This window comes from Gorilla gorilla, chromosome 17, assembly GCF_029281585.2.
Source record: "Gorilla gorilla gorilla isolate KB3781 chromosome 17, NHGRI_mGorGor1-v2.1_pri, whole genome shotgun sequence".
Lineage (NCBI taxonomy): Eukaryota > Metazoa > Chordata > Mammalia > Primates > Hominidae > Gorilla > Gorilla gorilla.
The window spans coordinates 47,345,079-47,364,301 of record NC_073241.2 but is presented as its reverse complement, the minus strand read 5'-3'; the positions used below and the strand labels follow the sequence as shown (position 1 = coordinate 47,364,301).

The window sequence follows — 19,223 nt, the reverse complement described above, 5'->3', positions numbered from 1 at the left end:
GAGGCGGGGAGATCACCTGAGGTTCGGAGTTCAAGACCAGCCTGACCAACATGATGAAACCCCATCTGTACTAAAAATACAAAATTAGCTGGGCGTGGTGGCATGTGCCGGTAATCCCAGCTACTCGGGAGACTGAGGCAGAAGAATCACTTGAACCCAGGAGGTGGAGACTGCAGTGAGCCAAGGTCGCACCATTGCACTTCAGCCTGGGCGACAAGAGCAAAACTCCATCTCAAAAAAAAAAAAAAAAAAAAAAAAAAAAAAAAAAATTTTAAAATACCCAGAAAATAAACCAAAAATGAAAATCAGCTATCTTATTAAATTCTAGCTAAAAAATAACTGTCATTCTAGTTATAGATGTAGGTAGTGCCTGAAACACAGCACTGTGAGGATTAACTGAGATGACACAGGTTCGATGCCAATGCCAGGTGCACACGGCTCCCACACCATCAACGGGAAAGGAGTGAGGAAGAGCGGGAATGCTTCAGCATAAACACATGACTCATGTGGACTGAACACTTACACCATTGTTCTATAGTTCTTAAAGCAAGCTTCCAGCTCACCAGAGCGAGTTAACATGTGGGGAGGGTACCTACTCATTGATGGAATGGTAGAGCTTTGCTATACCCTGGTGGGTCCAGTCTTTGCCCAGCTGTGGGAGAATCTGTCCCAAAGCATCCGACCTAAGAAGACGGTAGAAACAGGAAAAGAAGCTATCAGGAATCAAACACATACAGCGTTTTCCTATTTGGTTGACTATCAGCTGCCAATAACTAATTGGTGGCGGGACACTCTTGAAAGGGGATTTAATCACAGCTTCAAGCAACTGCAAGGCCATCCCATGCAAATGCACCCACTGAGGTGCTTCTGAAAGCGGAGTCTCACGAGCGCCAGATGTGTGTGTTCGGAGGTAACTGACTGCCACACATTCTCTTTTCCTCCGCCCCAATGTCAAGGGGCTTGTTTTCGTATCAGAATTGAAACCAAATAACTAAATCTTTCCAAAAGTGATTTTTGACATTTGTTATGCACCCTCACCATCTCCTCCATGCAAAAAAATGACCCCATGTGGACTATACTGGGGATGCCTCAGGGCATATGGCTTATAAAATGCCTTGGCTGAGGGCTTCGAGCCCCCGGTGGGGAACTCCCCACCACACAGTGCCTGCCCCTCCCTGAGCACGGGGCTGTTCCTTGCCACCCACCTGAAGGATTGAGCTTACTTGGTTATTGTCCCATCAATATCAGAAATGATGATCTTGTCATTCCAGTTCCACAGGTAAATGGTCCCTGCACAGCGACAGGTGCCTTGATACTGGGTTGTAATACTAAACACAACATCATTTGGTCCATCGTGGAGCTTCAGTTTTGCCTTTTTAAAAAGCATAAGAATAAAGAAAATCAGCTGAAAACATAGTTTGAAACGATTTAAAAATTTACAGAACAACAACTGGTGTCTCGGAATCCCAACAAGAGGCAGGATGGTTTCCGGGGTCTTAGACACAGCCCACCCTGTGCCCAGCGCAGCTAACAGTGCTGAGGGAGCCACTGCCTGAACAGTATCTTGGGATTCCAGGGACTTCTCTGAACACCCACAAAGCAAAAGGTCTACTACTCTTATTCCACACCTGAGAATTACTGCTTTAGCCACAGCCTGCTTTGGTCCCAGCAAGACCTTTTCATACCGAAAATGGGTCAAAGTCAGGGTGTGAAATAAGAGGAGAAATTGTGTCTAAAATGTCATTTCTCTATTGCTGTGGCTCCTAAGAGACAGTACCTGGCTCAGCGCTGGGTTAGCTGTGTACGACTGACTCTCAAGAGATGGAGGAAGGAGGTCTGGGGTGGGTGGCAGGACCCAAGCCACAGGTTCCCCAGGTGGGCCTGATAGCTCTTGGGGGCGGCGGTCGTGGTTCCACTGTGGATACGCATTGACATGACCATGCCGTGTGGCGTGTATGCAGCTGGGGACGTGTGGACAGAAGAGGATGTGCATCAAATTAAACCATTACTAAAATAAGTCCTACTGGACAACACGGATCATGCAAGACTCACGATCTGGTCTGAGGAGAGGCGGAGAGACTTCTTATATGAAGTTGTGCTGCCGTGGCTCAGGGGCTCTGTGGGGATGGGGTCCACTGTGATGGATTCTTCGAGCTCCTGTGACCCCTCATCACTCGAGGAGTCATTCTCGGCCGGCCTGTTCAACATTAGCCCAGTTACGGAAGAGGCAGCAGGGCATTTTATTGATGAGAGCTTTTCATTTAGGATCAAGAAAATAAAGATATCCTAAATCCTTTCTAGGAATGGGTACAGTTATCCCTTCTGCCATTCTCCCATATCCACAGCTCTGTACGCCTGAAATATTCATATTGTTAACTGATAAGGCCACTTTCATAACTGGCAAGCACTTACTTTCTGACTATGACCTGCTATTTTCTGCTATGCCCAGTGAATGCTAGAAGGTCTACTGACTCTTGTTGAAGAGGGTATGTATGTTTCACAAGGCACAAATCAAAGAAAACATAATCGCTTACAATGATTTAACAAACTCCGGCTGGGTGCGGTGCCTCACACCTGTAATCCCAACACTTTGGGAGGCGGAGTTAGGAGGACACCTTGAGCCCAGGAATTTGAGACCAGCCTGGGCAACATAGGGAGACCCAGTTTCTACGAAACATTTAAAAATTAGCCAGGGGTAGTGACACTTGTCTGTGGTCCTAACTACTTGGGAGGCTGAGGCAGGAGGACTGCTTGAGCCCAGGAGTTTGAGACCAGCCTGGGCAACACAGCAAGACCCTGTCTCTACAAAATACAAATTTAAAAATTAGCCAGGCATGGTGTCCCACGCCTGTAGTCCCAGCTACTTAGGAGGCCGAGGCAGGATTGCATGAGCCGAGGAAGGATTGCATGAGCCGAGGAGCTATGATTATGCCATTGCACCCCAGCCTGAGTGACACAGTGAGCCTCTAGAAAAAAACAAAAACTAGTAAGAAAAATTTTAGACACCCCTTAAAAGATACAGGATGGGGGGTAGTAAGGGGCAAGAAAATAAACCCTCAGCCTTAGACAATAAATGAGACAGCCAAGGGCTGGGAGAAGCAAGCATGCACTGGCCTGGGGGAGGTGGACAGGCAGAAGCAGGAACACGGCGTATCGCGAGCAACTCCTCTCAGGGCTGCTCACCCTAACTGTCCAAAGAATGCTGTTTCTTCCAGGAAATGAAACCCACCCAAGCCAACCTTGAGATTATTTTTTATGTCTCCCTTTGGCTCCGGATGGGATGCAGGGGGAGCAGAGGCACCAGGGACAACACGGCTAAAACATTCCTCATAACCCCTTCCCATACGCTGATGCCACGGCTCCACAAGGAGGTAGGGTATTTATTTTTCTAAGCTGGTGATGTTTTTTAGAAGAGCAGTTGTCATCTGCTGAATGGCACAAATATATCACAGCATGTAATATCTGTAGAAGATATTCCCAAGAACTAAACAAGCTGCCAAAATCAACTTAGAAGTAATGGCCCTGCTAGAGGGCCTGAGTGCTATGAGCTGGGCAGAGGACAGGGCACCCACCTGGCACTGGCCGGCTCCTTGGAGCTGGATGGCAGGTCACTGGCTGGCGGTGCCTCAGATTTTCCCTCCTTGGATTCTGGCAGCTGTTAACAGCAAGATGATAATGGCAACATGCAATTTTTTCCCTACAGATAAGCCAAGTTCATCAGCAGCCCTCTCTAGGAAAGAACACAACTGCCTTCTGAACCCACAACTTAAAAATGCTCAAAAACCAGACTTTCTCTATTCTGAGCCAAAGAATTAGAAACCTAAGACAGAAGTCATGTGCTTCTACGCAAATCACTGTCCCTATAGACCCAGAAGTAAAACATTTTAAGAGCACCATTTCAAGTCACAAAACATAATACAAGCGACCCAAACTTGTTAGGTCCCCAGCTTCCTTCTCCTCCTGGGAGTAACTCACCACGTGCAGAAGGGACTGAAAGGCAGCCCCCTTGCTGACATGGACATGAACTTGGTTCAGGCAAGACTTCCCTTCTGACATTTGAAAAACAGGTGAGAACTCCCTGAACCCTCTTTCTCAGAAGGTGTTGGGGAAAAAAAGACTTGCTCTGCTGCTTGTTTAGTATGGTTCTCTGGATGAATTTCTATGGAGACCTGGTGGAACAGATTCTGGTTATTTGCATCTAGAACTATGCAAGCAGACGATAACCTTCTGCTCCTATCTGATAGGTAATACAGTGAAGCAGAAAGAGCACAGGCTCTGGAGTAAGACTCAAGGTCCTGCCCCAGCTCCGTCTCTCACCAGTTACGTGACTTCGTGAAGCACCCAAGTTTCCTTACCTGTGAAATGGCAACTCAAACATCTCTAGTGCTGAGCTACAGTAAAGGACCACTTGGGACAACACCTGCACGTCCTAAGTGCTCAAAAATGGAAACTGCTATATGGTAAAATAGCCCTATACAGTCCAAATTCCTGTGCCTGACAAAAAGGTTTTTTGAATAAATGAAAGATTCATTTCTTTCAGCCCACGGAAACAATGACCTCTAGGTCTGTTACCTGTTTGGTCATGCTTTCTCTCTTTCGCCAAAACCACCAGCGACCAGATTTCTTTGGCATCTTGTCTTTCACCCAGGACTCAACTGTGGCCTGAAAACAACCAACCTGGGTTAGTCTGGGCAATCTACTGGCCACACAGCACCTACCTTCTATGCTAGCCTGAAGGACGGGGCCTTACTATGGAATGTGAGAACGTGAGCGATGCTCTCTTCACACCTCCCAGATTCCTCTAGCGTTTTTAACACCTCTGAGAGACAGACCCCGTCCTGCTTTCATGGCAGCACAGCTTTGTGACAGCTCTGTGGCATGAGACCAGGCGGTCTGCTATACAGGACCTTAGGGGCTGACAGGTGGGCAAATCTCATTTATCTATCTTTGGAAAATGTGGTTCTCATGAGTTAAGAGGACCAACTAGGCTGATGATGTCTTCTTGGTGGACAGATTAAAAACCAATTGTGAGTTTGTACATAACAGGTATGTTTGCCACCATCTGCCCTAACCACACTGATATCAAGCTTCTCTTGGCTACATCACCTTCTTCTTGCTGCTTCTTCCCATATTAATGGGAGAAAAAGTTTTTTTCATTCATTCCATATTTAACTTATGATTAGTAAAATCTCTCAACTTTTACAGACCATCAGAAACTAGTATTTATATCTAATAAAAATGAAATAAAGAAGTGGCAGCCCTGCTAATTCCCTAGAGTTTGGGCATGAGATATTTTTAGTGGGTACATATGACTTTGATCTTTTATATTAAATATTAAGCTCAAGTAAAACTTTGAATAGTACCCAGTTCAGAAATATGCACATATGGATTTGTGTAAGTACTAGACACTGCGATGCTTTCGGAAAGGCAGCAGATGGTGGATCGCCTCACCTTAGGCAAGCTCTTCTGGAATACTTGCAAGCTAAGGATCATGGGAGCTGCCAAAGCCCAGTTATAGTAACTGTGAGAAACAAAAATTGTGCAAAACCATTACACAGTGAAAGTGAGCAAGAGAGAAGGGGAGGGAATCAGGAAGGGAGAGAGGAGAGAAGTGACATATAAAATTGCTTATTCTTTTCAATAAAGATGATCAGCTAAATTTTTTGTCACATGAATAACCTTCGCTTCAAGCACAACTTCTCTGAACAGAGAAGCGGTAAAATCTATCAAACAGAGTAACATTTCAATGCTTCTTTTAAAAATAAAATTGAAGCTTTACTTTCACTTCAAAGTCATTGCCCATTGGCTAATTTATATGAGATGACAAGTTTTATAAGAAGGAAAACTTTTATAAGTAACAGTTAAAAATGGCTCGTGTAAAAAAACTGCAAGAGTATTTAACAATTATAAAAGCAGGAGTATTTACCGATTATATATCCTTATTACAAGGTTAGGATTGTCTATAAGTCCAGGGTTTTCTGCAAATTCGTGATAAGTAATGATATGCTCCATGAATTTTTCTGCAATGTAAAATAATAATCAATTTGGTTAGAGATTACATAAATCCCTATATGAGATTATAATACTCTCTGCATTGCAGAAATTGAAGGCTAAAATCATCTGTCTAAAAAAACTAATTTTTGAATATTCATCAAAAGCAAAATGTCAGACGCTTTTTTCCCCAGGACAAGAAAGAACACTTCTTTTCTATTCTCCTTTTCCACTGTCTCCCAGTGAAAACAAACAAACTAGTAAAAAGGGACATGACAGAGACTTTCAAAAAAAATACATACAGATGTGGCTAGAGAGGGATGGAAGACAGACACAGAAAGACAGACAGACACACACACACACACGAAAACTGTAAGTTCTATTCTCAGAGGAAGAAACTTTACTGACAGGCAACGGCATAACTGGGAAATATTCATAGAGGTCTTACAGCTTTAGCAAGCTACATTATATCAAAACATATCTTAAAATTGTTTGGGCCAGGCACAGTGGCTCACACCTGTAATTCCAACACTCTGGGAGGCCGATGTGGGCCGATCACTTGAGGTCAGGAGTTAGGGACTAGCCTGGCCAATACGGTGAAACCCCATCTCTACTAAAAATACAAAAATTAGCCGGGTGTGGTGGTGCCAACCTGTAATTCCAGCTACTTGGGAGGCTGAGGCAGGCATGACAATCGCTTGAACCCAGGAGATGGAGGTTGCAGTGAGCTGAGATGGTGCCACTGCACTCCAGCCTGGGTGACAGAGCAAGGCTCTGTCTTAAATAACAAAAACAACAACAACAAAACATATGTTACAATTGCTTGGAGAATTAAAAAAACAAAACAAAGCAAAACAAAAAAACCTAGAATTTGGCTCAAGGTCTGTGAAATAAATCCCAAGTTCTTGCAGAGTGAATGAGGGCTTCCCATGAATTTTTGTACCCTGTTCCTAAACCTGTATTCTCCTAGATCTAGGCTAACAGAGAAACTGCTCACTTGGATTGTTTCTCCAGGTAATGTGTGTATTACTTACATTTACTTGTCATTTCTGCCTCTTCCAATAAACTCTACTAGACTAAGTCACCAATATTTAAAACAAAGGTGTAACTTTTATATTTTACCTACATTTTGTATTTCGCATTCCCTCGCATATAATTTTTTAAACTGAACATTTAAGAGGATTACAAAAAGAAGGTGACCTATTTAACTTAGTCCCTAGAATGAACCATTGGCCATAACACACTTTAAATTTCTTGCAAAATATAAAGCAAACAAACAATGAAGAGACAGGGAAGAGGCATAATGAGCTTCCTGTGACCCTGGAAAGGAAAGACTTCAGGAACACATGGTCCTGAGCCTCTGGCCATGCAGTCTGCCACATCACGCCTTCAGTTCCTCTAAGGGAGAGGGAAGACAAAAGATGACACTAGTCACGGAAAGAAAATTTTCCCTTAGAAGAAAATCATACAGGGGCCACAGGCCAAACTGAGAAATACTAAGAGTTCAGTTTTAAAAGGAAGGTTAAAAAAAAATGCTGATGAATTGAGGACGGATGCACACGGCACTCAGCCCAGCCAATAGGCATCCTGACATCTCTGCTAAACTCCCTCCCGATTCCTCTCGTGGGCTTTACTCTCATGGGCCAACCCTCCAGCCTTATACAGAAAGTAATCCTCCTAATTTTTGCCAGACAGACCATTTACTCAGTGGACAATCAATTTTCTACAACTTCAGGGCCCTATATTCACGTCTAAGGCCCAGTGCTTTCCAGAACGGCAGCTGGGCCCCAGTTCCACAATTGTTTCTGTAACTTTACAGATGAGAAAACTGGTGCAATGTGATGATCGCACCCTGGCGGCTCAGAAAACAAGGCGGCCTGATAACTCCCAACCTCTTAATTTGAAATTAGAGCCTTTAAGGGCACACTACCTCAAAGCCACCCCATAAAGAGGTGTCAATTAAGACCTTAAATGAGGGTATAAGGGTCTGACATTACAGAATATACCTGTTACCTGCACAAGATCCCCAAAGAATGTAAATATCCTGAAACGGCTACATGGTAAGTTTTAACCAAGTGATGACCAGATTGCTCTCTGAAATGAAGACGGGGCACAAACACCCAACGTACCTTTTGAAATTTCTCCATTTTCACTGAGGCCCCCGCAAAGGGAGAGGGTAACGTCAGGCAAGTCCATGGCAGAATCTGAGAGGCACTCAGTGCCGCTATCTGCAGCTGCGCTTCCCACGGACTGTGGGGACTGGGAGCCAGAGAGTGTGTCAGACTCGGGCCACTGCCTGGAGCCGGGCTCCGATTCACTGTGGACAGGGGATGGGGGAAAAAGATGTGCTTTATTACAACTCCTTGAATTCCTAGTTTACTGCATGGTTCTCTGGGGGCTCAAACCAAATAACACATCCCCTAAAAAGAACAGATGGACCTACAATCAGGCATAACTTTTCTTAGGTAGGGTTTAGAATCATATCATAAATGACATGAAAGATAACCTAATATAGTACCAGTGAGAAATTAACTGTGAATATAGTAAATACGTCACAAAATCACCACGGTCATTCACAATAATGCAAACATTTCAACTGTGGCCTTTCTGATTTTTAATTAAAGGAGTAAAATAGTTATAAGTATTTATTTACATTTCCATGATGAAAATGACAGGGTAATTAAGAAAATCTGCTGTTTGGAAACCTTTGATCCTAACGTCCTAGAAAAAGCTGTGGCACTTTATACATCCTGTAGAAAATTACTGTAGTCCAAGGCTATATTCTTTAAAACCAAAACTTTTCTAAGTTCGCCTATTACCTCACAAAGAAGGAAGGAGAAATTAAACGAGCAAATTCTCTAGAGGCAAGACCCACCTAGAAAAAGAAATGTATTCAGAAATAAACTGGATGTAACTGTTATTCCAGGAGCTAAAGATGAGGTTACTGAATATTTCCATTTTTCAAGATAAGGCACAGAAGCCAGGTTTCAGAAGGTGATCAAGGGAAACCTTATGCAATGAAGTGTAAATCTGAGAAAGAATAATCATGAATGGCACAGCACCTTAAGTCTCACAGTCACCAATGCTTACTACTCTATACCCTTTGAATAGGTATTTAATGTCACATTTGAGATATTGAGAATTTTCAAATTCACTTATTTTATTCAAAAAGCCAGTATTTTTTATGTGAATTAAAAAAACAGTGACCCAGAGGTTTACTGGCTCTTTCAAACAAATCTCATCTTTGAGCAGTAGGTGGCAGCAGACTACAGATATGTTTTAACTAGGTAACAGTTTCAAAACCTGTTTCCCATTTGAATCAACAAAAAAATTCAGGTTTTTGGATATTTTTTCCTCTTAATAGCAATGCACACTCATACCCACAAAAATGAGATTAACTGGACTGACAGAATGTTCTCACTGGAAACAGAAAGTCAGCAGAACTGTTGTTATACTGGGAGTGAGGGGCAAGGCCAACCCTTCTGTGTTCACCACACCTGTCTCCTCTTTCTCCGGGGCACACGGCGAGGCCCCCTTGCAGTCAGGTGTGGCCACGTGAGCACATGACTGAGCCGTGAATATGGACGGAAGGCATACATGGTGCCCCTCCCCAGGGGCCCTCTCCTATGCGATGCTCATTCCTTTCTCTGCTGCCAGTAAACTCTGGACTCTGAGACCCTATGGGGATGGGAGAGCCTCAAGGTGAAAGGAGCCTGTGTTCCTGAATCCCTGTGGGCAAGGCCTCCCCCTAAACACCAACACAGAGCATTCTCACAGGGGCAAGAAACAAAATTCCATCGTGGTAGGCCAACAAGATCAGGAGTTCCACCTCTACAGCAGCTAGTGTTACCCCAACCAGTAACAACATCTACACACATGGGGATGCCATCTGACTCAGGATGCCACCAAATACAAAAGTGTGTGATTTATATTAAAGTTTAGTGATAATTACAAATACTGTAAATTTGGTAATGAAGATGCTAAGGATCATGACATGACTAATGCTTACATGGATTACAAGAGTCTCACTCACTATCTTTAAATATTTATGAAATGTTTCAAGAAATAGTTAATGAGGTAAGAAGCTTACTTAGTGCATGGACAGTGACTGTGAACAGTTAAATTACAGTAGAGTGGAGTAAGGTATCATCACCTTAGTTACTCTCCTCATTTTTTAAAAGAGAAACTAAGACATATACCGAAGGAATACCAATATAAATAAATGATTAAGGCCTGGGAAATGTGGGGAAAAAAGTGGTAATTCTATGACAGCTTATATTTGAACTTTCCTATTGTTAAAATAAAGCCGTTTCGGTTTTTTCACCTTAAAAAAATCCAACTATTACTTCAAATGAAGTAGATATGTTGAGATAAATTTAGGACAGAGCTAGAAAGGAGTTTTAAGAACTTTCCCAAAATACCTGTAAAAAATTTAAATAGCTTTATATCAATCCCATCTTTCTATTCCAAATAAAAAACAAAATATACTTTTCAGTAATTCATTTACAAGTGTTTAATTATGTGTGCCTATGGCTCAGTATATTCAAGTCATACTTTCTGTGGAGAAAAGTTGTTTTTTTGTAACCAGAGTAGCAGTTTAACAGAATTCCCCTAAGAGGAGAAATGAACTTGGGAAGGCAGTCCAAGTGTATCATATTTGAGGCCCATATTTGAAGTAATTCAAAGGGAAAATGGTGCGGGACAGTGAGGGAGGCTGGGTGGCAGCTGTGGAGCTACAGGGGATGTGGGGAACACGGGCCGCGGGGGCAGTGCCTCACCAGACCCAGACTCGGTTCAGAAAAGGCTCAGGATCTCAGACTCCAAAGAAGTGAATGCATTCTTTGGAAAACATTTTCAAATAAAGATTGTTTCTTTTAAAACACATAATAAAATAAATGCTAAAAAATTTTCCCAAGCATGTTGAGTTTGTATTAACCACTACAGGAAATGCTAATCAGAAGTCATATACCCTTATGTAGGTTTAACTAGTATCTCTCTCCTCATTGTATTGAAAATGTCTTCATAAGTAATTATTAATTTCAAGTCACTATATTGAAATAAGACATGCACCATTTCTAAATTTTCCAAAACCTGAAGCCATCATCAGATTTAGCTAAAGGACACCATCATCTTGTTCCTTTTTCCTGAGATGAAATGTTTTACTCTAGAAATAACTAGACTATTTCAGAGCTGTCCTTCAATAAATAAGGACCACTCTACCTTTTAGGGAAATAAAGAGCTGCAACTTCAGGTTCTAGACCCTTTAAGTCATCAAGGTAAATATCATCAGGTCCCTGGTGTTGGCTTCTTTTGTGAACACCTGTTTAAAAAAAAAAAATCAGACGTAAGAATTTAGTTATTCTTCATTTACAGCTCTGCAAAACACACGCACGTTTGCAAACAGTAAGACTGACAAGCAGGATTTGAATAGGGTTTTAATTTTAAAGGTGTCAACCAGCCTTTTTACTTAGGTTGGTTCCCAGCCATCCATGCCAATAGAAGAGAAGTTCTGTGCTCCATACATATACTTTGATTTTACTCATTCTCTCATTTGCTGTTAACTGAGTAATACTAGCCCCTAAATAATTTATATTTTAATGATGAAGTCTTTTTTGTATTTATAGGTCTAACAACAAGCATGACCAAACTTAAGGCAACCACCTGCATTGGGAACGAGGGCATTACTCTAAAACCATGAAGGGAAGGTTGTCTGGGCACAGGATATTCACATGGTGCCCAAGTATCCACCCTGCATTACCTTCTAACTACAAAAGGACAAAAAATACTTCACAATGGATAGATGTGGCAGATAACATCTTAAACAATAATCACGTTCAGCATTACTATTAGTGGTCATCATGAGATACAATATGAGTACCCAATATATGCAATAAAGTAATCTTCAATTCAAACAATAACTCTAAGCCTCTAGACCTGTACTGTCCACTCTAGTGACCACCAGCCACAAGTGGCTACTGAGCATTTAAACTGTTGCTAAAGTGAGGTACACAAAATATGTTAAAAATGCGTAAAACACACTAAGATACTTCCTTAATAATTTTATATTGATTACATATTAAAATTATATTTTGGATTTATTGGCTTAGATGAAATATATCACTAAACTTAATTTCACCTTATTTTACTTTCTTAAAAGTGGCAATGAGATGATTCAAAATTACACATGTGATTCATATTCCATTTCTAGTGGACAGTAACTTCTAGAGCTAACTCCCAGTTAAGAAAATATACGAATGTCACCTTCAAAAAAACAATTAGACAAATCCAGAACATGAGAGAGCCTAGAAGACACTGGCTGGGCTCTTTAAAAGGTTACTATCACAGGTGTAGAGAGGGTATGAGGGTGTGTATGGGTGTATGAGAGAGAGTTCTAAAATAAAAAAGATTAAAAGAAACATAAAAATCAAATGCAACATGTGAACCCTGATGCAATTTTGGCTTGGGAAACAAGCCAGCTAAAAAAATATTCTTGGTACAATTAGGGAAATGTAAACATGAATTCTTCAAGATGACAATAGTACTGGGGCTATGCAGAGAATGTTCACATTCTTAGAAGGTATATCCTGGCATATCTAAGAGTGAAATGTCATGCCTGCAATTTGTTTTCAAATGTTTTATTAATAAAACACTGTATGTGGATGAATGGAGAGATGTAGGGAGAGAGGGGTTGAGGAGAGAGGGAGGGCAAAAATGTATAATAAAAAGTAGAGGGGAAAAAGAATGAGGCCAAAAGAATAGTAAAAACCACTCAGGGTTCCTGTCTCTAGTCAGATCCTGCACTGTGTGCTAAGAACAGGAGTCATTAGTTCCAAAAACAAAGCATTCATCCTAAAGGAACTGGATTTCCCCCCTTAACATTTCTTAGAGCATAACAAGTGGCTACAGGCCTTTGGTGGAAGAGCAGGTGCCAAGTTAAGCCACCATTAGCTAGATGGTTTTATCTGACCACCAACACCTTCGACAGTCACATTCCTTCATTTTAGATAAATTATTTCTGAGTGAACTTGAAGGTCCATACCTAATATATATTAAGTTGGTTTATAGTTACCTAATCTTTGGTGCTAGAATTTTTTTTTTTAAGTGAAATAGGTAATTGGCTATATATGATGTTGGGTAATTTTAGAGAAGATTTCACACTTTCCTAAAAATAGGATCCAAGGCCAGAGTTCAGAATATGTATGTTCTGACCCACTGTGCCAAGTATCGATGGTTGGCTTTTTATTTTCAAATAGTAAGGATGTTCTGATTTATTAAACTTGTGTTCCAAAAGTGAGGAAGAACTGTTGAACCAAGAGTTGGATGTTTTCTCTACTTATTTTGAGACAGGGTCTCACTCTGTCACATGGGTTAGAGTGCAGTGGTGCAATCACAGCTCACTGCAGTCGTGACCTCCCTGGGCTCAGGTGATTAGAATAACTTTTTAAGGTAATTTTTATTTTTTCTTATTATTTTTGAGACAGGGTCTCACTCTATCACCCAGGCTGGAATGGAGTGGCTTGATCTTGGCTCATTGCAACCTCTGCCCCAGGGCTCAAGCGATCTTCCCACCTCAGCCTCCCAAGTAGCTGGGACCACAGATGAACGCCACCATGCCAGGCTCAGTTTTTTATGTTTGATAGAGACAGGGTTTCACTATGTTGCCCAGGCTGATCTCGAAATCCTGAGCTCAAGTGATCCGTCCACCTCAGCTTCCAAAGTACTGGGATTACAGGTGTGAGCCACTGCACCTAGCCTTCTACCTATTTTAGAGGGAAATAATCAGCAAAAGAAAGCACATACTCGTAATCATAATTAGTATGCATTGATTTTTGTCTGATATTACTGCTAAAAAACCTACCTAATTTAGCCTCAGCTAAGATGTTTCAAGTGAAAACATTTTTTCTCTATTCTAATTTTTTAAGATTCTACTTCACTTTACTGACATACCTTACCAATAAAGTGGTTAATTTTACTCATCAATTGATTACAACTCATTATTTGTTTTCTCAGTAAATGCTTCTCAAGAACCCACTGAGTAGCAACAGTCAGGAGACAGCAGTGTGCAAGTCAGGCCCTGCTCCAACTGGACTTTCCAGGGGGACGCCATGGAAAGCAATTGTAAGAAAGTGAGTGACGGGCCTGGGCACGGTGGCTCACACCTGTAATCCCAGCACTTTGGGAGGCCGAGGCAGGCAGATCACCTGAGGTCAGGAGTTTGAGACCAGCCTGGACAACATGGTGAAATGCCATCTCTATTAAAAATACAAAAAATCAGCCAGGGATGGTGGTGTGTGCCTATAACCCCAGCTACTCAGAAGGCTGAGGCAGGAGAATTGCTTGAACCTGGGAGGCGGAAGTTGCAGTTAGCGGAGATCACGCAATTGCACTCCAGCCTGGGTAACAAGAGCGAAACTCCAGCTAAAAAAAAAAAAGTGCAATGGGTTTCGACTGGTGAATACAAATACAGAGGCAGCCATCACACGTTATGTGGAACACTGAAATAATTTACCATCTAATTTGAGAGTACCTGGAGCCAAATTAAACAAACGATTACCTTTCTTCTTTGACGGCGAGTCTACTTTAGCTGCCGGTTTGGATTCTGAGGGCGCCTCCGCTAAGGCTGGGTTGGGAAGGTGGTCTGCCTCTAACATAGATGAAATCTGAGTACTCTCAAGAGGAGGTTCGAGAAGCTCTGCCACAGACGTTGGGTCGCTCATCTGTGTACCCAGGGCTCTGGGTTTGGGCTTCACTATGGTACAGACAGTGTCTTCCATGGAAGCATCCTTCTCAACTTCACTTATGAGGTTGTCCTCACTGGGAATTACCCGAAAATGAGTATTTTCTGATGGTGTAATTGTAGCTGTCCTAGGATGATGGTCAGATCGTTCTCTTTTGCTGACCTAAAAAAGTTAAATTGTTTAAAAATTAAACTACTTTCAGAGTATTTGTTATAATCTATTTCCTAAGCTGGCAATGTGTTCATTCTATTTTTAACTTAACACATTCATTAAATATCTTAGTTTGTACATGTAAAAATTCCATAATAAAGTGAGAAAAACTAAGAATTGCCTTTTGTTCAATATCATGATACTTATAAATGTTCTGGCCGGGCACAGTGGCTCACGCCTATAATCCCAGCACTTTGGGAGGCCAAGGTGGGCAGATCACTTGAGGTCAGGAGTTCGAGATTAGCCTGGCCAACAGGATGAAACCCTGTCTCTACTAAAAATACAAAAATTAGCCGGGCATGGTGGCAGGCGCCTGTAATCTCAGCTACTCGGGAGGCTGAGGCAAGATAATTTCTTGAACCCAGGAGATGGAGGTTGCAGTGAGCCGAGATGGCACCACTGCATTCCAGCCTAGGTGACAGAGCAAGACTTTATCTCAAAAAAAAAAGGTGTACGTTAAATGTTCTACTGTGAAGTTATACTGGAGAAGACTGAGGAAACTGACAATTTTCAGTTACTAAGAAGTAGAAAATATTCATTTTGGGGGAGAAAACTAAATGAAAATTTCACCCTCCTTGGACCACATCAAGGCTCTGTTAAAACAGTGTAAAAGTGGCAAGTCTAAATTCGATCACAAATATATGCAAAATGTATATTTAAAAAACCTAAATTCAACAGAAGATCTAAACATTTTCTCTCTCAAGAAATTTATCTTCCCAGTTCTTTCTTCTTTCATTATGAGCTGGAAAAAAAGGTTTAACAATTTCTTGTTTAAAATTTCAGTGTTGGCTGGGGGTGGCGGCTCACGCCTGTAATCCCAGCACTCTGGGAGGCCAAGGCAGGAGGATCTGTTAAGCCCAGGAGTTTGCGATCAGGCCAAGCTGATATAGCGAGACCTTGTCTCTACAAAAAATAAAAACTAAAAAATTAACTGGGTGTGGTAGCACACACCTGCAGTCTCAGCTACTTGAAAGTCTGGTGTAGGAGAATTACCTGAGCCCAGGAGGTTAAGGCTGCAGTGAGTTGTGGCTGCACCACTGCTCTCCAGCATGGGTGACAGAGCAAGAACTCTGTCTCCAAAAAATAAAAAATAAAAATTCAGTGTGAAAATTTCAGTTTAAGATGCCTTTTTAAATGTCCTTATAATAATTAACAATCATTATTATTCAGTAAATAGAAATATACACAAAATACTACTAAAGTCCTTTGGTTGCAAATATATAGTCCAAATGTTACAAAAAATGTTAATTTTGAATTTACTTTTATGACATGAGGGCACTATCATTTACATTCATGAGAGCTCAGTCAGAAATTGCCTCCTTTACTTATGGGCAGAGGGATTCGTCACTTGTTTAATCAGACACTTTCCACAGGCAAGTAAACCCTAGTACCTTGGTGGACTCTGGGAATCCGCCCCACGTCCACTCCATGTGAGACTCTGATCTGAGCAGGCTCTCAGCAGGTTTCACCTCCAGCTCTGAATCACTCTTAGGACACGCTGTCTGGGGATAGGTGCTGCAAAGAGAACAAAGACACATGATGACTTGAAAGTCGGGAAACCTTCAGTCTTGCTGAGCCTGACAGATTAAAAGAAACAAATTTGAATATCTTGACTTTATCCTGCATATATAAAAACTCTATGGAAGGGAGCATCAATTATTTCTTCCACTTGAGTTCTTTAATAATAATAATAAAAATGACACCAACTAGTATTTAAGAGGACTTACCAGGTCCTTTGTAAACACTGTAGATTCATAATCTCATTTGCTTTTCACAAGAAATCAATGAGAAAGAAGATAATTTTGTAGGAAAGGAAAAGCAGGCAAATTAAGATAACACCTGAGGATTTGATTGCAGAATAAACAGTTATGACTATACTTTTTTTCACTATATTATTCATTTACAGCCAACAGTTGACACTAAAAGATGAGAATTTTTAAGAATTGCAGATGAGTGGGCACAATGTCTCATGTCTGTAATCCCAGTGCTTTGGGAGGCCAAGGCGAGAGGATCACCTGAGGCCAGGAGTTCAAGAATAGCCTGGGCAAAATAGCGAAACTCTGTCTCTACAAAAAATTTAAAACTTAGCTGAGCACAGTGGTGTGTGCCTGTAGTCCCAGTCACTCAGGAGGCTGAGGCGGGAGGATCACTCGAGCCCAGGGGTTTAAGGCTGCAGTGAGCTATAAGTGTGCCACTGCACTCCAGGCTGGGAAAACAGAGCGAGACCTTGTCTCTACTAAAAAGAAAAAGAAAAAAAATAACTGTAGATGGCTAAATTCCATGCTGATTATACAGATCTACAACTGGCCAACACTGTTAGAGTAAGTCAGATCAAATTTAGAAACAAAATAATTATTGAGAGAAAAGATTCATATTTATGTTAAAAGTAAGCATTCAGTTCCTTGGCTGTGTGAGAGAAATGGGAAATATCATTACTACAGATTAACAGAAAAGCTAATTAATACATCTCCTTCCTCTTTCAAGAAACCAAGAAATTTCAAAGATACTTACGTCTCTAAAGGGGACCAATCTCCATCAGATAAGGGGTAATGATCCCCAGAATGGAAGAGCAAAGGCTCTTTACATTCTTCTTCTTTCAAGGAAGCATTTGAAGATCCTCTGTGAAGGAGAAACCAAAGAAAGGCAGGAACGATGACATTCTTGTCAGCTTTAAAAGATCCCCCAAACCTACTGATACTACAAACACCACACCCAGCTAATTTCTGTATTTTCAGTAGAGATGGAGTTTCACCATGTTGGCCAGGCTGGTCTCCAACTCCTGACCTCAGGTGATCCTCCCGCCTTGGCCTCCCAAAGTGCTGGGATTACAGGCATGGGCTACCGTGCCCGGCCTTTTAATAATGTTTTTAATATTCCTGAAGTCAAGCAGTAGAAAAGTAAAAATTCTCATACTTTATTCTCCTAGTGAAGAGAAGGACAAATAACCTTTTTAAAAGACTGAATGAAGGAAGGAAAAGGACAGGAAGAGTCTCTTTTTAAGAAATTCTGGTACTTTTTATCAGCTTAAATTTCTTTGGGAATCAATGATATTTAAAAGTAGAGTTCAGAACATTTATGATGAAACTCTTCTCAGCTAGTATTTTGACACTAACAAAAAAAATTACCTGAATTTATTGATTCATTCAGGATTTTAAAGTTTTGTGAATATAGTGTACTCTGGTTTGTAGAGCTTAACATACTTTTCCACTATTGCTTTCCATCTTTTGTTGTTTAGTTCTATTGGAGAAATTCTGCATTCTATCAGAACTGAAATCAAAGTGTTACATATTCAGCGTGGGAGGAGTAAGACAGAACACCACAGACATGACAGCTAGTGAGCAATAAAAAAATAGTAGAAAAAAATTTCATGTATTAAAAATGGCTATGTTACTTATAATATCGAATTGTAAAAAATTACTATCAAATATAGATGTTTAATTCTAAGATTTAAAATCTAGATTTCAAAATTTTAGAAAATGAATTGTTTTTACAAAAAAGGATTATACTATGTTATTCATTAATGCAGTATAATTATAATATACTAATACTACATTAATTAACATTTTTTGCTGGGCTCAGTGGTTCATGCCTGTAATCTTAGCACTTTGGGAGGCTGAGGCGGGAGAGTTGCTTGAGGCCAGGAATTTGAGACCAGCCTGGGCAACATAGCAAAACCTCATCTCTACAGAAAATTTTTAAAAACTAGCTGGGTGTAGGGGTAAGCACATACAGTCCTAGCTACTTGGGAGGCTGAGGTGGGAGGACTGCTTGAGTTCGGGAGTTCAATGTTACAGTGAGCTATGATTGCACCACTGCACTCCAGCCTGGGCAACATAGGGAGAACCTGTCTCAATTAAAAAATAAAACAAACAAAGCATATTTTTTTCCTGGTTTGACCATTTAAAACAAAAGATTGGCAAATAAAACACATACTAGATTGAGGTAGAGTTTACTCTTGATATATATTTGGTTTCCACAGCTAGTGAAAGAAATTATTTCCCTCTATTCTAGGATGAAAAACACTTGAACATCACTGTTTTCCAGGAAGTAGGGTGTGACCTCTTTTCGACAGATGGGGTGAAAACACACAAGTGGACCAGCAGCTCCCGCCACAAATAAAGAGTCTGGAAATGCAGGGCCACTCGTGGGCAGCAGCTTCTTGTCCAGTCGTCACCAATAAAGAGAATCCCCACCACGGTCCTAGTGCCAAGGTGGCCACTGAGTGCAACAGGTGGAAGAAAACGGAATCTTGAATAAGAAAACGTGTTCTACTCCCAACTGCTA

At 41.2% G+C, this 19,223-nt stretch overlaps 1 protein-coding gene across 4 annotated transcripts in view; it reads right to left on the bottom strand.

Moving 5' to 3' along the window:
- Positions 1 to 19,223, bottom strand: part of LPIN2 (lipin 2) — an 88,702-nt gene that overhangs the window by 6,188 nt on the left and 63,291 nt on the right. For all 4 annotated transcript variants that reach the window (XM_063699436.1, XM_004059129.5, XM_063699435.1 and 1 more), the window contains 12 exons: positions 17,451 to 17,558; positions 16,331 to 16,454; positions 14,546 to 14,891; positions 11,212 to 11,311; positions 8,121 to 8,308; positions 5,927 to 6,020; positions 5,452 to 5,521; positions 4,573 to 4,662; positions 3,573 to 3,655; positions 2,053 to 2,197; positions 1,224 to 1,372; positions 597 to 683 (listed from right to left, as the gene is read on the bottom strand). In XM_063699436.1, the coding sequence (XP_063555506.1) occupies positions 597 to 683; positions 1,224 to 1,372; positions 2,053 to 2,197; positions 3,573 to 3,655; positions 4,573 to 4,662; positions 5,452 to 5,521; positions 5,927 to 6,020; positions 8,121 to 8,308; positions 11,212 to 11,311; positions 14,546 to 14,891; positions 16,331 to 16,454; positions 17,451 to 17,558 (1,584 nt within the window). The remainder of the gene's footprint in view (positions 1 to 596; positions 684 to 1,223; positions 1,373 to 2,052; positions 2,198 to 3,572; positions 3,656 to 4,572; positions 4,663 to 5,451; positions 5,522 to 5,926; positions 6,021 to 8,120; positions 8,309 to 11,211; positions 11,312 to 14,545; positions 14,892 to 16,330; positions 16,455 to 17,450; positions 17,559 to 19,223) is intronic.